Source organism: Patella vulgata, chromosome 6 (assembly GCF_932274485.2).
Source record: "Patella vulgata chromosome 6, xgPatVulg1.2, whole genome shotgun sequence".
Taxonomy (NCBI): Eukaryota; Metazoa; Mollusca; class Gastropoda; family Patellidae; genus Patella; species Patella vulgata.
Window position 1 is genome coordinate 61384273 of NC_065884.2, and position 18549 is coordinate 61402821.

The 18549-nt window shown below is 36.5% G+C and overlaps 1 protein-coding gene across 1 annotated transcript in view; it reads right to left on the reverse strand.

The window, feature by feature from the left end:
* Window positions 1-18549, reverse strand: part of LOC126825243 (uncharacterized) — a 173801-nt gene that overhangs the window by 99739 nt on the left and 55513 nt on the right. The window contains exon 3 of the mRNA XM_050554811.2: window positions 7199-7323. Within this exon, the coding sequence (XP_050410768.1) occupies window positions 7199-7323 (125 nt within the window). The remainder of the gene's footprint in view (window positions 1-7198; window positions 7324-18549) is intronic.

Here is an 18549-nt window from a genome sequence, read left to right on the forward strand (position 1 = left end):
AACGGGTGATTGGGTATATCACATTTCTGTATTTCATGGGCTGATTAGGTGAATCCTTTTTCTCTATTTCAAATATCCCATGGAGTTATATAAAACTGTTTTTTATTACGTTAATTTAGAGCACTGAGCTGGTGGATTTAATCAATTAAATTATATGTCTTCAAGATAAACAGTATTAATCATGCTTGAAATTGGAACGAAAACGTAAAAACAACTATTTCCTTTTTTTCCTTATTTCATCTTGGCTATGTCATGTCACTTCCGTGCAATGTACATGTAATCTACATTTCTAAACGCAAAGGTCTGTTATTTTCCGTTTAATATTACCTCGTTAAAATTCAAGAAACGCAGGATATAATTAGATCAAAGGTCGAGTCAGTCCAAACTTCTCCGCATTCGAAAGACAGTATCTCCGCTGCATCACGTAAGACTTTGATCACATTTGACGGGACGATATCAATGCGCAGAACTCGAGAAGGGGTTATTTTGACTGTAGTCATAGCGACGCCCCATTTGATGCAAACTGACCCAACCCCATGATTGGATAGCAATACTTTATTGAGAAGATGAATATTGATATCAAAGCAAAACATTCTGCGTTTGGCAATTCGGCATTCATCGATAAATTCCGGTTGGACAGGCGACCCTACTCCTTGTCACGTACAACCGTGGAAATCGAAACCACGCCAGTTGACTCAATTATAGACTGGCAAGGATTCTTTTACGTGCACGCCCATATGTAGTCTACACAATTTAATCTATATAGGCGCATATCCGTTGTCAGCCTCATAGGTGCCATGGGATTTGAAAATCACGATGGTTCTTGCGGCATTCTGTTCGAGACGCCGGTATTTTTACCGCCCGACTACCACGGACCGGTATGTACATAGAGACATCAAGATATTGTGCTTATCCAATTATTGTACAGAAATTATTTGCCGATTAAACCTAACTACGAAAAGGAAAATTAGAGCTTAAATATCGATAGTTTTTGTTCAAATGGCTTTAATGTTTTAAGTAAAAACAGCATAAAATTCTCTTGTAATCTATAAGCGTTGCCATATTAATTCCAAACAGCTGTTGAGATATATAATTATTATTAGAAAACATCTGAAACATTTATAAAACATTATGTGGTTGCAAAGATATAAAAGATTTTTGGCAGGCGAACTTTTACTAAGATAATTTTGCTTAATGTCAAACATACGGTAAGGTATATATCGAATATCTAAAGAAACGCCACATTCAATCAATAAAATGGCAAAAAGAGCGTAATGTAATGTTAGGTCTGATTGTAAAATATAGATCTATTATGTTGTTTCGTTTTATTTCATACTTTCAATAATGGCCCTTATTCACGAAAACTTAAACTAAGATACAATCGAAATTTTAAGAAATACTGCAATTCGATTGTCTGACCAGTAAAATCAATTTGCATATATCCAATTTGCATATTGGTCAGCCAATCGAATTGCAGTATTTCTTAAAAATTTCGATTGTATCTTAGTTTAAGTTTTCGTGAATAAGGGCCCTCCAGCTATGGTTAGTACTAAATGATAAGGCCAGCTCAATTTTTTGTCATAGGTCACGAGATGTAAACAGGGCTAGCGCTAATCCCAACCCTAATCCAGGACCTAGCCCCAATGCTTAACCTAACCCTAACCTGCAATCTCGCCAAAACAATCACGCACCTTAACCTAAATTACATCTCAGCGACCTTGACAAAAAATTAGCTGGCCTTAACAAATAGATGGAGACAAGTAAAACGAAAAATAGAACTATGAAACATAACCGGAACGAAATATGATCGGTGTTTTAATCAGATTGAAGTAATGTTCATTATACACGTCATGAATCATTTAGAATCCTTTGAAAAACATGATTAAATTTGCAAGAGTCCAATTAAAGTTTTATATTTTTATTTCGTTTTGTCTTAATGGTTCTGAGTTTCTACACTACATAGTATATAACATATACATGTACATTCATAACTGTTTATTAGCTGACGTTATGCCCGAGACTTTGACGAGTTTATAAATCGATCAGTGAACAATGTCCTAGAGAAATTGTCAAATGTTAATTGAAATTGATCCGTAAAGTATATAATTCGGACTTTAAAATGAGACAAAATGGAAAACGAATAAATACATCTGATAGAATTGGAAACGGACAGTGACATGATGGCCCTAGTAGGGGCAAAAAGAAGCGCAATTAAATAAGAGATACACAAGCACTTAGTTGTTAGCTTCTTATGAATGAGGTATTCTAGAAAAAACAGAATAAGCATACATTGAATCGTGCACTACACCCGCTATGCCATATTTCAGATGCCGAAATCAAATATCGTTATCAGACTGAGCAATAGAACCGTTTCAAGAATTCTGGTTAATTCTGATGATTTCACAGAAAACCATGCAGTAAAAAAATCTGCGTTTCTTTAGCAGTTGATAGTTTATGCTGTTGCATTGTTTTATGGGATAATTTAATTTAACATGAGTGAAGGAAGAGAAAGCACGAGACCATCAGGAGTTCTGATAAAGAGTTGGAGTTCGCATCAGCTAAACAACCCATCGATTCGCCAGTAAATATTTACTCTGGTTGTATTATTACACAGATCATATTTCGTTTCGTTTATTTTGTATTGTTCAAATTTCAGTTTATTTGATTGGGTGCCATATATATTATGAAACATCAACGAGCCGAAATTTAAAGCTATATACCGTTATACATTCGTCTGAGTTAGCATGAGTTCGGTGACCTAAACGTTTCCCGTGGACCACATTTATTTGATTGGGTGCCATATGTATTATGAAACATCAACGAGCCGAAATTTAAAGCTATATACCGTTATACATTCGTCCGAGTTAGCATGAGTTCGGTGACCTAAACGTTTCCCGTGGACCACATTTCTATAAAAAAAAAACCTATAATGTAAGTTGTGAGTTCCACCCCATTCTAACCACCTTGATTTCTCCGGGGACTCTATTTTCGACCTTTTACTAAAAACCTTATGTATATTTGGTGTGGGGAAAGGGTGATATACCACCCGTTAATAATGAAGCGATCTAGTTGTTTGGAGCGGACGTTAATAAAGACCCCAGTTTGACACACAGAGACACCAAGGGATTCTATGTTCGGCCTTTTACTGAAAACCTTGTGTATATTTGGTGTGGGAAAAGGGAGATATACCAACCGTTAATAGTTAAGCGATCTAGTTGTTTGGAGCGAACGTTAAAGACGACCCCAGAATGACACACGGAGACACCAAGGACAAAGTAAGTTACCAGAAATCTATCAAATGATGCGAGTATATTTTATAGTTTGTATTTAGTGACCCCAAAGTGGCATCGTAGGACTTACTTATCAAAACCTGACTGATTATTAGGTTTAACATCCGCTTCCCCCCGAGCAATATCTTTGACAATTATTAAAACGCCACTCACTGTAAGCCAATGTAAGTAAATGATATCTACACAGCAGTAATTACAGCATAAATATAAGTATATAACAGACAAAGCCGTAGGCGAGTTCAACAAAATGATATTAACATTCTCTCTTTATACCCCGGTTGTACGTGACAAGGAGTAGGGTCGCCTGTCCAACCTCGTGGGTTTTCTCCGGGTTCTCCGGTTTCCTCCCACTGCTAAAGACCCCTACGCGCAAGCGAATTATTGAAATAAAATTAAACCATATGTTAGTCCCGAAATGACCTAGTTTGTGTCGAGTGGACGTTAAACCCCATTTCTCTCTCTCTCTCTCTCTCTCTCTCTTCTTTATAAAATAAGCAACAGAAAAACATTGTTAAAACAGTCAACAATTTCAAAATAATGAAACCTTTAGGCTCCTGCATATGAAGATTTTCTTATATATTATTTTCTTGCGTAACGATAAAATAAGCAACAGAAAAAAATCATTAAAATCGTCAACAATTTTAAAATAATGAAACCTTTAGGCTGCATATGATGATTTTCTTATACCGGTATATATTTTTCTAGCGTAAAGATCTGTGATTGATTATATTTTGTTCTCATTATTGGAATTATCGACCTCTAGCTGGCCGGTCACCTTTGGCTTGCGGTTGTGATTTCGATCCCTGGTATGAGCGTATGTGGCTTGGAGATAGGGTCGCCTTCTTAACCTCGTGGGTTTACTCCGGGAACTCCGGTTTCCTCCCACAGGAAAGACCCCCTGCGCGTGCGCTCGGGTAATAAAAATGAAAATAAGACAACTGTGTAAAAATCCAATATACACTGTGTATATATCCAATATACGCTATAATATTGTCTGCGATATCACCTTCGGTGGAAGCGGACGTTAAACACTAAGAACAACAACTTTCTTACTTAATAAAGAAAAATTGATGTTGTTTATTAGAATGTTAGGGATCTGGAAAGCCATGAAAATCGGAATTATCAAAGTATCTCTCTGAAACTATCATAATGAGGGTTTTTTTTAACAATAAATAATTCAGTTTAATATATAGCGCATTCCTTGTTAAATATAATTGATCGATTCCTATCATAAAGACGTAATGAACGCATATCTGGGTTATCAAGAAAATTGGAAATGTACTTTTATTTGATTATTAAGCTCCACCTTACTCATGTAAAGATGTATTATTTAAGAGCAACATCTGCCTATCGCAGGTCGTTTTGCTAGCTTCAAAGCTTATATAATTTATTATTAAGACATTAATTCCAATCTATATACGCTACAATATTGTCAGCTTTATAAAGTGAATAAGTCAAAGTTATGATATTGTCAAATTACTTTTAGGGTGTATAAATCCAATATACGTGATATTATTGTCAACATCTTACTGTTTATAAATCCAAGAATGTTATAATATTTTCAACTTACTTCAACTGTGTATAAATCCAATATACGCTAAGTTAACTTACTCATTACCGTGAATAAATCCAATATACGCTATAATATTGTCCACTTACTCCTAACCGTGAAAAATCCAGTATGTTACAATATTCTGAACTTACTTTTACTGTGTACAAATCCAATATACACGTACGCTACAATATTATCCGCTTTTTAAATTGAATAAATCCAATAATGTTATAATATTGTCAAATAACTGTGAATAAATCCAATAAACGTTATAAAATTTTCAACTTATTTTTTACTGTGTATAAAGCCTATAAACGTCATAATATCGTCAACTTTTTTCCGTCTCTAAACCCAATAATGTTATAATATTGTCAACCTTTTTCCGTCTCTAAATCCAATAATTTTATAGTATTATTTTGAAATTGTTGACTGTTTTACGAATTTTTTCTGTTGCTTATTTTTATCAAGAAGGGAATGTGTATAAATCCAATATACGTTAAAATAGTGTCAATTCACTTTTATAGTGTATTATTAAACTTTCATATTACATAGGAAAGCTTATTGTTTCTGTTTAGATTATTATTTTTTTTTATTTTTTGTTATCTTCACATAGATCTTATATCTCAGAATCTAACCATGGGATCTTTCTGAAACTTTGAACTACCCAATCCCCCCACACCCATTTTCCATTTTCATGAAATTTAGAATGTAAGTAGTATTGAGAGAGGCAACCTATTCCAGAGTTACTGTGCCTGGAAAGAGAAGGATCGTTCTCGGAAGGAAAAAAGGTTAACAGAGATGGGTGTAAGAAGAAAGAGGTCACTGGGTGATCTCAAACATCTGGTTGGCGAATATACCGTGATTAAATTTTTATATAAGAGGGTCAAGTGCCATTAAAACATTTATGAATCAGTAAAACTATTTTAAAATAGTGTAAAGACGCCACAATTAGAGTTGTGTGATCATGTGAAATGGGGTTTAACGTCCTACTGTTCTGCCCCGAACTGGGCTAATGAAGCCGGCATACGCCATACAGTGTGCTATGAGGGAAATTTTGTCCGGACAGCGGCACTACGGCCTACTCTTATATCTAATTCCAACTGTCAAGGGATCTTTTACGTGCACGCCAATGTGTACACGGGACCTCGGTTTTTCGTCCAATACGAACGACTAGACAGCTGTCCTTGTCAGGCCCTCCGTCCTGCATCACTGACAAGGGAGAACCACGCCGGAAAATCTGAATGAACTTTCTCGGCCAATGCAGGGATCGAACACCCGACCTCCAGGCTAGCGAGCCAGCGCCCTACCCACTTAGCCACTGTGATCCACATTTTATTTGGAAGAGTTATGGCAGCATAATTTTGAACTTTTGGGAGTTTATGAAGTTGTTTTACAGGAAAACCAGCAAGAAGAGAATTAAAATGATCAAACTTAAGAGTTATAAAAGCATGAACCAGTGTTTTAGTTGCATCTTGTGAAATGTATTTCCTAATTTAGATATGAAAATAGAAGCTTTTAAATACATTATTAATCATTTTCATGTTTTTGTTAAAAATAGCACCAATATTTCTTGCGGAGGTTACAGGTAAAATGACAGACTGAGATATAGGTATAGATCTACAATCAGATATTTTGCTTAGATTATTATTTGATCCAATAAGAATATATTCAGTCTTATCACTTTTTAATTTTAAAAAAATTAGCAGACATCCATTTTTTATGTCAATTATACAAGTTTCCAATTTGTCTTTTTTGACATTTGTTATTGATGGGTTAAAAGCAATATAATTTGTGAAGCATCTTCTGCATACAGCTGCTATTCTAAGCCATGGCCTCGAACTAATTTACCGAGTGGAGAAGTGTATAATGTGAATAGAATGGGTCCAAGAACGGAACTCTGAGGTACTCCGTATAAAATGCCACTGTTATTAGAAAATCTAACAGGTGACCTTTATCATGGGTTGGACCTGTTACATGGTATAATAGTGATCTGATGTCAAGGATATCATTAAACTGTTTTACGAGCCAGTTGTCGCTTTTGTCTAAGTGTAAGTTAAAATCTCCAATTATGACACATTTCTTGTATTTAAGTAGCAATTGATCAGTAAATAAAGAAAATTCCTCAAAACTAGGCAATATTACGATTATTAGGCGGTGGACGATAAACTAAACTGTTGCAATGTGGGGTGATTGGTTGTTCAGAGTTCACATGCTAAAAGTTCAAATGAGCTGTATTTATCAGTTTGTGTATAACTCCAATAAACCTTATAATTATTACTTTTTACTATTTAATATTTTCATCATACTCTTTAATTACGTATAAATTCAATAAACCTTATAATTATTGTCAACTTACTTTTTACTGTGTATAAATCCAATATAAGCTCCCCTATAACCAGTGCACAATCAGAAATAGTTAAAAATATCACAAATATTACAATATGTTTACTGTGTAGGATCTTCTCTCCTCTTTTACGAAATCTGAAATAAAAACCAAGAGGATTAAAAAAAATAGATTAATCAGTGAATATAAAAGGGCAAAATTCAATTTGACATTACAACAAAACCTCCCACCGTCCCCCTAAAAGAAAAAAAATAGTGACTAACGAGACACTCAAGAAAGTGTCGTTGTGAATGGAAGATGGTTTAGCATTTCATCAACAATTTATTTGGGTAATTTGAGACTAATATACGATGATTTTTATTTCTTTTGTTACTCGTGTAATGCGAGGAAGGTGACTTTGCCAGAACAGCAACACCAAAGTGATCATATATAGCCGGTTCAGAGGCTTAAGTTGAACTGGTTTTAAAAACCCGGGGATCATTAAACCAGTTTAACTTTGTCGTCTGAACGGAAATGCGGGGCAGATAAACCAGTTTAAAAACCCCAGCTCGCGACTTGTCTTCGAGAAGGCTTTTTAGTTTAAACTGGTTCATCTTGGTCGTCTAAACGAGTTGGTTTAAAACCCGCGGCTCCAGCTCGCTTTAGACATGCGCAGTACACAGTAAGTCACATTCCTAGGAAAATGGCGGCGCAATGCAGTACCAGTGTTATCAAAAGCCCGCTTATTGTACCTGTGAACGCAACACGACCCTGTCTTAAAAACACCGGCGATTTTAAACTAGTTTAAAAATAAGCCTCTGAACGGTATATTACACTACTAATTTGTACACGGGCCCTAGGATTTTCCCCGCATCTGAACGGCTGGATTTTCTTTTTTTATGTTTATCTTACCGCAGATAACGATTGAGATGTATTTTTATTTTTTATCAAAAAAATTCGGTATCATTCTCATTAATCATTCACTCGTGTTTTACTTCATTTACTAAAGATAACAACATTAAGCATGTATCTAGTTTCCGTCTTCTATGTTTCTGTCAACAAATTATCAAGTCTTTAGCGCAGAATTTATCACACGGCTTCCATCTTAATCAAAATATTATTCTTTTAATCATAAATCTGTAGCAGAAAAAATACGACCAACAATTTCAACGCTGTCTTTCTGTTTAGACTTATCTCTTTCACCAAGTGATGTTCTGATTTTAAACACGCGCGTTCTGACACAGTTTTCTTTTACCCATTCATGAAGGTGAAATTAACCTTGAAGGCAGCTGATTGAACAGCCTAGTATATACATTGAACAGCTGTTCCATTCACTCCCCCCGCCATGATATACACCGATTCATTCATTATTTCATTTACGTTATCAAAAGATGTTTTTCATTTTTTTAGATGATTTTGTAAATTGGTTATCATGATATTGACAACATGTTTACGAGTGGGAGTTTATTTACTATATTTTACAGGAAACGTGTGGAAATTGAACATGCTATATTCCGTTCAACTTCCGACTCCACGCCTCTCACCCATTAAACTAGACATACCTATATTTTTCAAATTCTGTTTGTTTATCTGTTATTTTTTTTGAAAGCAAATATCATTATCACAATGTCAATATACGTAACATATTACTTAAAGGTGGTCTCATATTTACAGTTTGGATCAATCTGATTAAAATACAGATCTATATTTCGTTTCGTTTTTTTATACTTTCGATGGCCTACACTACATGAAGATCCTAGCGTTGCGGATACAAGTAGAACGAAATTTTGAACTATAAAATAACGAAACGAAATAGGATCTGTGTTTTAATCAGATTGAGTTTGAATAGGATGTGAGTAGAAATTAACGTCTCGTCAACACAATATTCTTCGGTAATATTGAGACTAACATTATGCTCATACATGCAAAGAGAAGTATGACCGGATAGCTCCGTTTCCGACTTTTATGTGCACGTCAATATGCACACGGTTTGACGGCCGGGAAACATGTTCCTTGTCCGCATTGCACACGCTTCCATTATCACTCAGATTGACTATGTTAAGTAATATTTGTGGTATGCAGCTTGGCGTACTTACTCTTTCTAGCACACCTAATGTTATTTGATAGAAATGAATTCACTTAGTTGTACTTTTGTAATATATAGACCGAGGACCCAATAGTTCGACGTGTATTTGATATATAATATATAGACCGAGGAACCATAGTTCGAAGTGTATTTGATATATAATACTAGTATATAGACCGAGGACCCAATAGTTCGACGTGTGTTTTATATTAGATGTAATGTAGACAAATGACACACTAGTTCGACATAAATATACAAACGTTTATGTCGAACTACTGACTCCTTGGTCCATATTATTACATCTTATACAAAAATTATTTCTTATAACAAACCGTCTTCATTAGGGCAGTCGCAGCAGAACATTAGGGACGTTAAACCCCATTTCATTTCAATTCATCTCTTATAATAAAAATACATGTTGAACTACTGGATGCTTGGCCTATATATACATTCAACATAAAACACATCGATTTCAATATAACCATACAAGTTACGTTGTTTGTTGAGAGAATATTTGTTAATATATATTTTGATCTATTAGAAATTCCAATAGTTCTACTAGATAGAACATTCGAATGAAATAACATTGGGAATAGTTGGATTATTTAAACATGGGAGTGCAGTAACTAAGACAAGTTATTTGATTTCCGTAGCAATAATAAGTTTAATGACTTCAGGGAGAAGCTTGTACCGATGTTGCCTGCATGAACACAAACCCAATAATATTTCTTAGAAGATATAATAATAGATTACCTCTATGTTATGTGTTTTACGACAATCCGTGCTAAAGGTTTAGTATAGGATCACGAAATCTGATGGAGGGAATCGAACTTCAATAAGAGTATAATGCAGAAGGTGGTGCAAAATGTTTCAAGAACTTAGAATGGCTAGTTCTTCGGATGGGAAGAAAACCCGAGACCCCGTGTACACGTTGGCGTGCACGTACAAAACCCATTTGAAAGCTGTCCACGCAAACTGTCCGTCTTAATCAGCCCAGCTGGTGCCGATAAATAGAAAGCTCAATCCCACTTCATTTCATTAAGGATGCATTATGTAAGAGCTAAATCTGCCTAAAGCAGATCTTTCGTTTGGCCTCAAATCCTATATAAATCATTAATTAGTCATCTATTCACATGCCAAGCCCATAACCAACTCTTCAGACTGTCGGATGTTTTAGATTTCCAATGGATTTAAACACGATTGCGAGTTAATAATTTAATTTAAAAATGGATAATCGTAACAACGGTAGCAATGACAATCGAGATTACATTGTTCTTCAAACGGACATAACTTCGCACAGAACGAAGTAATTTGACTAAAAACATTTCAACATATTCCATTTTCATTATCTATTCTTTAACTATTATATCGGGAAATGCCACCCCTTTATCAAAATCTGGCACAAGGCGTATTTAAGGAACTTTTCACTAACTTAAACCATTTTATTATTTAGATGCCAGTTTAAATATCGTACTATTTCTACTCCACCCCCCTATAAATCCACGCTGTTATCTGTATATAAATGGCGGATAATCAGGGCGGTATGTTATGAAATAGTTTTAGATAGGCTAGTTTTTCATGGAAACAAAATGATGAAATGACAAGTATTAAATTATATAAATGAATATATTGCCTGTTACGCGGCACGTTCTATGATAAGATGGAGCACTGATATCGATAGAAGGCTAGATATAACACAGAGTTCTATCAACATCCCAGGGTAAATGGGGTTCATCTCGTTTACAAAATAACTAAAACTAAACTCGTCAAAATAGACATAATGTACATTGACCAGTGGAGAGAAGGAAATGGCGCGCTTTGCGTCATGGGTTTAGCGGTTTTGGTCCTTAGCGCCTCCTCACATATGAGGGATTTTTTAACGGTATTGACGGATTGCAATCTTCATTACTTCATGGTCATATTGTTCAACCAGTATCAAACATATACAGTGGCTTCGATAGGCAACAATACCACTCAAGCATGTTCAACACAGCCCAATATTTCTGGAAGAAACCCATACTAAACTTAGGCTGTCTATCAGTTAGCTACACTTAAGAACAGACACTAAGTTAGTTGGCCGACATCTTAAGTCCTAAATCGACGATTTTAGTCGAAAACACCAAGTATACTTCTAGAATACCGAGGAGAATTTATTTTGTTTTCGATTTAATAAAATTGAAAAAAGTTTATTTAACCTTTGTGTGTATGACAGATGTGAAACGGAGTAAACATGCATTACATAACAGTATATTAAATGTTTGATATGGCGGCCATTTAGGGCAGCGATCTATTCTCGCCATAAATAGTATGTTATTTGATTATTTCATAGATAATACCGTATGACTGCCGACTTGTGAATTCTCGACGTCATGTTGCAAAACGCGTGAAACGGCGAGAAAGGTGGTTGATCACTTCCGGTCGCCTGTTCTCGCTGTTTGTTTACTATAGGCCCAGTAGCGATATTTTATTTTACCGCTTTCTTGTAGTTTTAAATATGGCATCAGTTGTTCTTGATATTATATTATAAGAGTAGTACACGTCATGAAAATCTCGACGTAGTGTAGCCCAACGAAGGCAAAGTTTGACAGCTTTTAAGTAGATTAGAACAGTTCGGCCATTTATTGATTTAATTTAAAAATGGAGAAGCGAGGCTAAATGTCGAATGATAACTAAACCAATATTTCCTTTTTTATTTGAAAATGTTTTCCTTTTTTCTTAAATAGAATTTTCATGTCTGCTAAAGCTAATTTAATTTCCCAACAAAACCTATATCAAATATGAAATAATTGCTGGCATTATAAGTCAACTTTTTTCTAGATGGGCAAATCAAAAAAACAAAAGAATGTGTTAATGGGGGGCAATCTGTATTTATAAAATTAACTAAATTAAAAGTCAGAGGATTAAAATATATAAATGACCATTTTCTAAAATTATTAACTAGGCCTAGATTGGAAAATAATTTTGTAGGGATATTTACACCTTTATCAACTAAAGTATACAAAGATTAATTTATTAAGAAATGCGCATCGGAATATAAACAAGATTTTTAAAAATATTTCTATATACCAATTGATGATAAAATTCAAAATCTAATTTTAATTTAGTAGGTGTCACAGCGCCATTGCTCCCTTGGAAGAAAGTCGTGTTTTTTGTTTGCCGATTTGTAACCTTTTTTTCAACTTAACGTCACACAGTATCTATAAATATATAATAATTTAAAAATATTTGGACGCAGATAACTTGTTCTTTTGTTTGACATAATTTTTATATACGTGTTCGTTTCATTAATTTAATAAACCTAAGGTAGGAAAACGTCAATTTCGCGTGTCACTGTCGAAAGGTAGACCGGACGTAAAGAACCCTTCCAGCGCAAAAAAAATATGCGCACGAACGAGAACGCTACATGACGTAAGGACGAAAGACGAGTCGTCAATCATGCGGTATTATCTATGGTTGAACACAGCGGAAGTAGTGTTCGGTGTGGCGGGTTAACTCAGTATCCGATGGGGTGAGGTACTTTATTTTGTTATTACAAGTTCCAATAGAGCGTCCGAAACCTTTCTACACCGACTGGGCTAATGAAGACGGGCATACGCCATACAGTGTGCTATATGAGGAAAATTTTTCCCAGGCAGCGGCGCTACGGCCTACTCTTATATCGAATTCCAACTGTCAAGGGTTCTTTTACGTGCACGCCAATGTGTACAGGAAACCCAAGTTCTTCGTCTCATCCGAACGAATAGCAACTGTTCTTGTCAGGCCCACCGCGCTGCACCACTAATAAAGGGGAACCGCACCGGAAAATCCGAGGAACTATACCTTTTCAAGAAAACGGGTAAGCATGCATAACATACAATGCATTACTCAAGGGAGCTAAGCAGACGTTATACTAATAAGTTTAAAAACAAAATGTTTCAATAAGTAAGAAATACAACACAATACAGATTTAAAACAGTTGAGTTGTTGACAAACTGTCAGACTGTGGTGAAGTTGTCAACTTGATAAACCGATGAGATGGAAAGGTAGAGAGAAGCGCCTGGATAACCATTTGATTCATGTTATGTTGATGAGCTAAATAGTATTGTTTGAGCTGTATATGAGCGAGAATAGACACCGATGAGTTGGAAAGGTAGACGCGTCTGGATCACCACGTCAATGATGCGGAAGTAGAACCAGAATCAGTGTTATACTAAACTTACGCTGTCTGTCCACAATTAGCTGCGCTTGAGACTAGTGCTAAGCTAGTTGACTGATATTTTAAGTCCCGAATCGACGATTTTAGTCGAAAAACACATCGTATATTTCGAGATTTTTGTAAAGTATTAAAGTTTAATTAGTCTTTGTGTGTATGGCAGATGTGAAACAGAGTAGAATCGCATTATAAAACAGTATACAAATTTTTGGATATGAGGGACATTTAGGGCAAAGATCTATTCTCGAAATATAATAAATATTCTGTGCGCAGAATGTCAGAGTACATGAACACTTGATTACGCGCAAATAAAACCAAAGACTATAAGAAAAGTCATAATAACGGGAAAAATGCTTACACAATGCAAAAAATTTATAAACAGTTCGGCTACATTATCTAGCCTACGTGTTTAAAACAACAATAGACCAGCTTGTCGTTCAATATATTTTAAACTGGAATTTTAATGTCAATATGGCGTAAAAAACATATCTGTACTTTCTAAAATAACTTCCTATCAAACAGCAAAGTATCTAGATTAATGTGAAAAAAAAATACATCGTTATAAAAGTAGATTTCTAGAAATATTTTTTCTTGTCATCCCCGTAAGACAATACAATGACAAATAGTTTAAGATATTTGTTTTACAAGAATATATTATCTTTATTCTTTTGAAAAAAAAACAACTCTAGCAGCTGGGGACATTCTTATAAACGGAAAGGAAATGCCACCCAGGCCTACTAATTAATATGTTAAAGATGTTGCCATTAATTATTTATAACAAGTGTTACTCGGTGTTGCTCGAGACTAATTTATCTCCACATTTTGTAACATCCATAATTACGCAATACTCGTTAATTTATACGACGCCAAATACCAAAATAAAAATATCTCCATTAATTTTCTTGTAAAATTTAAAAAAAAAATGGTTTTCATGAAGCTATTTTTATGAAATAACTTACTTTTTTAACTCACATTTTCATTTTGGAGCACATTTTGATTGAGCGCAAGCATCTCAAAGATATAAGATCGCTTTTTTACCGTTGTCAATATCACATGTTTGCTCAACCAAGTTTGTATAATAAAGTCTTAGACTTTTTAAAAGAGAAAGGATTTTATCATAAATTTTAATTGTATAATATATCATTTCATTTTTTGCATTTTAATGTTCATATGCATAAAAGGTTGTTTTTTTTTAGTTTTAATTTAAATTAAATTTAAATGTCTCGGTCAACACCACGTTCGAACACGGGACCTTCAGGTTTTAGCGAGCCAGTATCTTACTCATTGAGACACCGCGGCACCCAGATTTGAACAGAGAATCAAGACGTTAAAGTTAAAACCCATTTCATTTCATGCCCCTCCCCCCCCCCCCCAACCCCGATTTACTTGCACAAGCAAACTACTTGAATCGGATTCAAAGCCTCGCTACTACAATAATTTGGTTTATTTTGCGACTAAATATATGGTAATTGTCGTTTCTATGTGCAATGACAGGAGCAGGCACACCAATTCTTGAATATCAAAACAGCTTTACAGACTTTAAACAACCTTGTAGAATTCTCCAGGCAGTCAATTAAGTCTAATCCTCAACCTATTCGTCTCGCAGATCAACTGAAGCACGCTATCTGCCAGAGATTCAAGTCTTTGATACAGAGAGTAAATTAGGTAATCCATATGTAATCCTGGACCGTTCATATAATCAAAACTATTCACAAAAACTTCACATGTTAACCAATTGCTCTACTATTTACAAATCGATATTTTTTGTTCAAGTATAAGATGCGAGTCGGGAGCCCCGGTGGCTCCGTGGGGAACGAATATGGCGCCCTGTCTTTGATTCAGGTGTTGGCTGATAAAGTTCCGTGGGATTATTTGTGAGTGGTGTAGGAAATGGCGCCCGGGGAGAGAGAAAGAAAATGGTAGACGGATTATTAATTGTTTGTTCGCTCTTCCATGAAATGAATGGAAATAGTTTGTGTGAAGCGGACGCCCCCCCCCCCTCTCTCTTTCTCTCTCTTGAACGACTAGATGTCTTTCCAAAGGGTAGGCTAACATGGCTCCCCAAAATACAGTGGTGATGGTGATCACAGAGAGAGAGAGAGATAGAGAGAGAGAGAGAGAGGGAGGAGAGGGAGAGAGAAATGGGGTTTAACGTCCACTCGACACAAACTAGGTCATTTCGGGACTAACATATGGTTTAATTTTATTTCAATAATTCGCTTGCGCGTAGGGATCTTTAGCAGTGGGAGGAAACCGGAGGACCCGGAGAAAACCCACGAGGTTGGACAGGCGACCCTACTCCTTGTCACGTACAACCGGGGATTCGAAACCACGCCAGTCGACTCAATGACAGACTTTATGATACAGCGCGCGCACGCTAACCATTCAGCCATCCACCCCCCCCCCCCCCCCGAGAGAGAGAGAGGAGAGGTGGGGTGTGTGTTAATGTCCACTCTATACAAACTAAGTCATTTCGGGACTAACATAAGGATCAGTTTTATTTCAATAATTAGATTGCGCGTAAGGGTATTTGGCAGTAGGAGGAAACTGGAAAACCCGGAGAAAAAAACACGAGGTTGGAGAGGCGACCCCACTCCTTGTCACGTGCAAGCAGGGAATCGAAACCACGCCACTTGACTCGATGACAGACCTTATGATTTCACGCGCACATTGACGTGCAAGCAAAAGAACCATTGGCAGTAGGCGGTAGCGGCGCTGTCCGGACAAAACTTCCCTCGCACACTATATGTATCCCCGTCTTCATTAGCCCAGTTGGAGCAGAACAGTAGAACGTTAAACCAATTTCATTCTCCTTTATTAGATGGTCCGTGTTTGATGCTGGGTTGTAAAATTTATCTATATCGGCACAGAACAGTTCTAAAGGATTTAATTCTGGAGAATGCATTAGCCATTAATTTTCAGCAAGACTGGTCGATGTTCACATTTGTCATCCGAGTCAAGTAATGTATTTTTTGTTTGTGGGGATTCGTAAAAAGATATTTGTTTCTCGGATTTGGATACATAGCAAATTATGTTGGAATACCATAGAAACGCCTATGTGGTGTCACGGTCACCTTCTAAAAGAATGATTACAATATAAGGTCAATCTGGCCCCATCGGGTCGTGATTTAAACAGACATGGTAGGCGAGCGAGTTTTGATATGGGATAGAGATATAATGCGCTGATTGAAAGAAAAGTAAACACCCGAGTCGTGACCAACTTGTACATATAGTTAAATGAACACGGCCCTGTTTCTCGAAATCTTAATTAAAGATAAAATCCAAAGTTAGTAGATACTTCAATTTTGATTGGCTAAGCACTAAAATCAATGTAATATTATCCAATCAAATTACTAAAATTTGGATTTTATCTTAGTTAAAATTTCGTGAAACAGTCCCCAGATATTGTGGACGTGCTGCCAGTGACATACACGGGACCTCGGTTTGTCTTCCAACCAGAACAACTAGACTTGTTTCCTTGGACATCTGACTGGGTGAACCCAGGTTGGAAAATCTCAAGAAATCAATAAGGCAAGCCCCCGCGCAGACTGTAGAAAACGTATAATAAATGTTCTTATGACAGTTTTAGCAAGGGCAAAAGACGAATTTTTGTTGATGGGATGATTCATTTTGCCCTTTGCTCTGACTATAGTTAATGCTATTCCTTGACGCGTGTGCGTGAAATCATGACGTAAGCCATTGAGTCAAGTGGCGTGGTTTCGATTCCTTGCTTGTAGGTGACAAGGAGTAGGGTCGCCTGTCCAGCCACGTGTGATTTCTCTGGTTTCCTGCCACTACTAAAGACACCAAGCGAATTATTGAATTAAAATTGAACCATACGTTAGTCCCGAAATGACCTAGTTTGTGTCGAGTAGACGTTACACCCCCCCTTCCCTCTCTATCCCTCTCCGTGGGACAACTACACGTTGATCTAACTTTGAAAACGTATCGTAGAGGTCCAAATATTTGCTTGAGAAACCAAGATGATTCGACACAGAATCACTTAACACATGGAGCCACGGTGGCTGGTTGGTTAAGACGCTGGCTCGCTAGCCTGGAGGTCGGGTTTTCGATCCCTGCATTGGCGGAGAAAGTTCATCTGGATTTTCCGACGAGGTCCCGTGTATACATTGGAATGCACGTAAAAGATCCCTTGGCAGTTGGAATTCGATATAAGAGTAGGCGATAGTGCCGCTGCCCGAGCAAAATTTCCTTCATAGCACACTGTATGGCGTATGCCCGTCTTCATTAGCCCAGTATAGGAGCAGAACAGTAGGACGTAAAACCCCATTTCATTTCATTTCATTTCACTTAACACATAGATAGATGAATACAACGTATCAATTATACACAGACGATGAAATATGTAAGTACAAGATACATTATACAAGAGCTAAATCTGCCTATTGCAGGTCTTTCTTTAAGTCTGAAATGTTAAATAAACTATTAATTAGTCATTTATTAACAAAACAAGACCATGATCGACCCTAGATGGCATTGGATACTCGAGATTTTAACTAGATTAAAACGGTTCTACATTTAAAAATCTAATTTAAAAGTGGGAAAGCGCGGCTAAGTCCCAATTATACCAGTGCCCTGGTTAATACTGTGCACACATCTTGTCAACAATGATAACTTGTCTGAGAATGAAGTAATTTGAATGAAATTTTCAATATTTTCTTTTTTTTATCATCTATTTTTGAATTATTATAGCAAGAATGACAAACTCTTTTTTAAACTCTGGCGTGGTTTCGAATCCCCGGTTGTACGTGACAAGGAGTAGGGCCGCCTGTCCAACCTCGTACAACCGGGGATTCGAAACCACGCCAGTCGACTCAATGACAGACTTTATGATACAGCGCGCGCACGCTAACCATTCAGCCATCCCCCCCCCCCCCCCGAGAGAGAGAGGAGGGGTGGGGGGGTGTTAATGTCCACTCTACACAAACTAAGTCATTTCGGGACCAACATAAGGATCAGTTTTATTTCAATAATTAGATTGCGCGTAAGGGTATTTGGCAGTAGGAGGAAACTGGAGAACCCGGAGAAAAAAACACGAGGTTGGAGAGGCGACCCCACTCCTTGTCACGTGCAAGCAGGGAATCG